General features: G+C 57.2%; 1 protein-coding gene across 1 annotated transcript in view; it reads left to right on the forward strand.

The window, feature by feature from the left end:
• Positions 1-5,000, forward strand: part of B3glct (beta 3-glucosyltransferase) — a 52,421-nt gene that overhangs the window by 13,468 nt on the left and 33,953 nt on the right. The window contains 4 exon segments of the mRNA XM_060375862.1: positions 910-986; positions 1,909-2,017; positions 3,986-4,122; positions 4,764-4,827. Of these exon segments, the coding sequence (XP_060231845.1) occupies positions 910-986; positions 1,909-2,017; positions 3,986-4,122; positions 4,764-4,827 (387 nt within the window).

The raw sequence follows: 5,000 nt of genomic DNA on the forward strand, positions 1-5,000 counted from the left end.
AGAGAGAGGGAGAGGGAGAGAGAGAGATGGAGAAAGAGTGAGAGGGGGAGAGAGAGGGAGGGAGAGAGGGGGAGAGAGAGAGATGGAGAAAGAGTGAGGGGGGAGAGAGAGATGGAGAGAGTGAGAGAGAGAAAGAGAGAGGGAGAGGCAGAGGGAGAGAGAGAGGGATGGAGAGGGAGAGAAAGGGAGGAAAAGAAGAGATTGGGAGGGAGGGAGAGAGAGATGGGGAGGGAGAGAAGGAGGGAAAGGAGAGAGGGAAGGAAAGGAGGAGAGAGGGAGGGAAAGGAGGAGAGATTTGGAGGGAGAGAGAGATGGGGAGAGAGGGAGGGAAAGGAGAGAGGGAGGGAGAGTGAGAGAGGGAAGGAAAGGAAGAGAGGGAGGGAGAGAAGGAAGGAAAGGAGAAGAGAGCGGGAGAGAGAGGGAGAGAGGGAAGGAAAGCAGAAGAGAGAGGGAGAGAGAGAGGGAGGGAAAGGAGGTAGAGAGGGAGAGGGAGGGAGAGAGAGAGAGGGACGTTGTTCTGCCATGTATTAATCTCTCTCTCTCTCTGTCTCTCACAAAAAAAACCATATAAATTCACGAGTCTTTTTCTATATAATATATTTCCGTATCTCCCCCCTCCTCCTCCTTCTCCTCCTCCTCCTCCTCCTCCTCCTCCTCCTCCTCCTCCTTCTCCTCCTCCTCTTCCTTCTCCTCCTCCTCCTCCCCCTCCTCCTCCTTCTCCTCCTCCTCTTCCTTCTCCTCCTCCTTCTCCTCCTCCTCCTCCTCCTCCTCCTCCTTCTCTTCCTCCTCCTCCTCCTCCTCCTTCTCCTCCTCCTCCTCCTTCTCCTCCTCCTCCTCCTCCTCCTCCTCCTTCTCCTCCTTCTCCTTCTCCTCCTCCTCCTCCTCCTCCTCCTCCCCGTCCTCCCCCAGGCTCCCCCCCGCGTCCTCCTCCTGCACCAGGTGTCCTCGCTGGACGGCGCCTGGACCATCCTGCCCGTGCTCCCGCGGTAGGTGCCCTCCTCCCCCCACCCCACCCCCCTTGCCCGGGTTCTACAATTCATTCATTCCTTCGTCCATTCATTCGTTCGTTCTTAGGAATTTGTCGCTTTAACCGTTTTTTTTTGCTCCGTGTCGCTTCGCTCACTCACGGATCCGTTTCATTACTTCATCTCGAACGTTTTTCATTTCAATTATTTTTAATTTTTTAATTATCTTTTTTTTAAATTTTTTAAAATAATTTTAATTTTAAATAATTTTAATTTTAATTTCACACCGCGGTTTCATTTCTGGTCGCCATTTCGCCCCGTCGTTTCGTTTTATCATTTGCTTTACTCGAATTTAGGTTTAATCATTCATTGTGGAGCTAAAAATTTTTTAACTGTTTTTTTTGCCTTTTCATTTCGTCCCGTTCGTTGTTCGATATTGATGTTTCGTTGTTTTCTATCATTCGTTCACTCGTCTCGTGTCCTTTTCCCGGATCTTACCTCGCGCGGGTCGCGGTCGCGGGATCGGGACTCGAACCCGCGACCTCCGGGCCTGGGGCTCGAACTCGCGCTCGCTCTGCGGCGCCGGATCCCGCGGGAATCGCTCAGGGGCGCGTGCGCATGCGCGGCGCCCCGGCACGCACACGCGCGCGTGCGCGTCAGCGCTTCTGAGGGGAGTTGCCCGAGTGCGCTTGCGCGGCGTCCCGAGGCCCCCACCGCGCATGCGCGCGACTCTCCCAGCGTCCTCCGCGGCCGCGCGTGCGCAGAACCCAGCGCCCGGCTCCGGGCCCGCCCCGCGCGTGCGCACTGCGTCCCGGCCGTACTCCGCGCATGCGCACCCCCCCCCCGACCGCCCCGCCATTGCCCCTTTCTGAGGGCGCGGGGTTGGGAGGACTCGAACCCGGGTCCCCCGCGCCCCAGCCCCGGCCTCTCCCCTCTCCCCCAGCCTCGCGGCGGCCCACGGGGACGCGTCGTGGATCTTCTTCTGCGAGGAGGACACGAGGCTGCGGCTCCCGCGGCTGCTGCGCATGCTCCAGGGCTTCGACCCCGCCCAGGTACGCGGCGCGCCTGCGCGGGAGCCCCGGGAGCGCGGGGGTCGGGGGGACCCGGGTTCGAGGCCCGCGCCCGGCGGAAGTGGTCAGCGGGGATCCGGGTTCGAGGCCCGGGGAGACAGAGATAGAGACACAGAGAGAGACAGAGATAGAGACAGAGACAGGCAGAGACACAGAGAGACAGAGACACAGAGACACAGAGACAGAGAGAAAGAGACACAGAGAGAAAGAGACAGAGAGAGACAGAGAGACAGAGACAGAGATACACAAAGACACAGAGACAGAGAGACACAGACACAGAGACAGAGAGACACAGACAGAGAGACAGAGACACAGAGACACTGAGAGACAGAGACACAGACACAGAGACAGAGATAGAGATAAAGTGAGAGAGACACTGAGAGAGACAGGGAGAGACAGATACAGAGACACAGAGACAGAGACAGAGAGAGACAGACACAGAGACACAGAGACACTGAGAGACAGAGACACAGAGACAGAGAGACACAGAGACAGAAACAGAGACACAGAGACAGAGACAGAGAGACAGAGACAAAGAGACATAGAGAGAAAGAAACAGAGACGGAGACACAGAGACAGAGATAGAGATAAAGTGTGAGAGACACTGAGAGAGACAGGGAGAGACAGAGACAGACACAGAGACACAGAGACACTGAGAGACAGAGACACAGAGACAGAAACAGAGACACAGACACAGAGACAGAGACAGAGAGACAGAGACAAAGAGACATAGAGAGAAAGAAACAGAGACGGAGACACAGAGACAGAGATAGAGATAAAGTGTGAGAGACACTGAGAGAGACAGGGAGAGACAGAGACACAGAGACAGAGACAGACACAGAGACATAGAGAGACACTGAGAGACAGAGACACAGAGACAGAGATAGAGATAAAGTGAGAGAGACACTGAGAGAGACAGGGAGAGACAGAGACACAGAGACAGAGACAGACACAGAGACATAGAGAGACAGAGATAGAGACAGAGAGACACAGAGACAGAAACAGAGACACAGAGACAGAGAGACAGAGACAAAGAGACATAGAGAGAAAGAAACAGAGATGGAGACACAGAGACAGAGATAGAGATAAAGTGAGAGAGACACTGAGAGAGACAGGGAGAGACAGAGACACAGACACAGAGACAGAGACACAGAGACAGAGACAGACAGAGACAGACAAATTCAGAGATAGAGAAAGAGACAGCGACACAAAGGGAGACAGAGACACAGTGAGAGAGATCAAGTGAGAGAGACAGAGAGAGACAGGGAGACAGAGACAGAGACACAAAGGGAGACAGAGACAAATACAGAGACACAGAGAGACACAGAGACAGAGACACAGAGACAGACAGACAGAGATACAGAGGGAGACAGACAGAGACAGAGACAGACAGAGATACAGAGAGAGACAGGGACAGAGACACAGAGACAGAGACAGAGAGACAAATACAGAGACAGACACAGAGATATGTATGGAGATAGAGAGAGATTGACAGAGACACAGGGAGACAGAGACAAGGGGAGAGAGAGATACAGAGAGACAGAGACACAGATAAACAGAGACACAAAGGGAGACAGAGAGACACATACAGAGACAGAGAGAGACAGAGACCCAGGGAGACAGAGACAGAGAGACACATGCAGAGACAGACAGAGACAGAGACAGAGAGACAAATGCAGAGACAGAGAGAGACAGAGAGAGACATAGACACAGGGAGACAGAGAGAGGGTTCTCCCCCCCCCGGCCCCGGGTTCGAGCCCCGCCCCCCGCCCGCAGGCCCCGGGTTCGAGCCCCGCCCCCCGCCCGCAGGCCCCGGGTTCTCCCCCCCCCGGCCCCGGGTTCGAGCCCCGTCCCCCCCCCCGGCCCCGGGTTCGAGCCCCGCCCCCCGCCCGCAGGCCCCGGGTTCTCCCCCCCCCCGGCCCCGGGTTCGAGCCCCGCCCCCGCCCGCAGGCCTGGTTCCTGGGCAGGGCCCTGCGGGACGAGGACTCCACCATCATCCACCACTACGCCTTCGCCGAGGACCCCGCGGCCTTCGCCTACCCCGACTTCGCCGCCGGCTGGGCGCTCAGCCTGCCGCTGGCCCGGAGGTGGGGGAGGGGAGGGGAGGGGAGGGGAGGGGGGGGAGGGAGGGGCATGGGGAGGGGAGGGGAGGGGCATGGTGAGGGGGGAGGGGAGGGGCATGGGGAGGGGGCGGAAGGGGAGGGGTATGATGAGGGGGCAGGGGGAGGGGAGGGGAGTGGAGGGAGATGCAGATGAGGACATGGATATGCAGATGAGGACATGGATATGCAGATGAGGACATGGATATGCAGATGAGGAGATGGATATGCAGACGAGGAGATGGATATGCAGATGAGGAGAGGAATATGCAGATGAGGACATGGATATGCAGATGAGGAGATGGATATGCAGATGAGGAGAGGAATATGCAGACGAGGACACGGATATGCAGATGAGGAGAGGAATATGCAGACGAGGACATGAATATGCAGACGAGGCCATGAATATGCAGACGAGGAGATGGATATGCAGATGAGGAGATGGATATGCAGATGAGGAGATGGATATGCAGATGAGGAGATGGATATGCAGATATGCATATGCAGACGAGGCCATGAATATGCAGACGAGGCTGCGCAGGGCGGGAGAGGAGGCCCAGTAAGGGGACGGGTCCTCCCCGGCGCGGCTCTGAGCGCGTGTGGCGTGTGGCGTGTCGCGTGTCTTCCAGGCTCACGGCGAGGCTGAAGCAGGAGCCGCTCAAGTCGGACTTCACCATCGACCTGAAGCACGAGGTACGCACATGCGTGTGCGCACGCGTGTTCACGCGTGTGAGCGCGTCCATCCCGGGCCGTCCCGGATCACGCTCCCGGGTCCGCCGTCACCGCCGGGCCGCGGTTCCTGTCACCTGTCGTGTGTGCTGTGTTCATACATGTGCGCATAGGTGCGCTCGCCAGCAGGGGGCGCC

This window comes from Meriones unguiculatus (genome assembly GCF_030254825.1).
Source record: "Meriones unguiculatus strain TT.TT164.6M chromosome 13 unlocalized genomic scaffold, Bangor_MerUng_6.1 Chr13_unordered_Contig_2907, whole genome shotgun sequence".
Lineage (NCBI taxonomy): Eukaryota > Metazoa > Chordata > Mammalia > Rodentia > Muridae > Meriones > Meriones unguiculatus.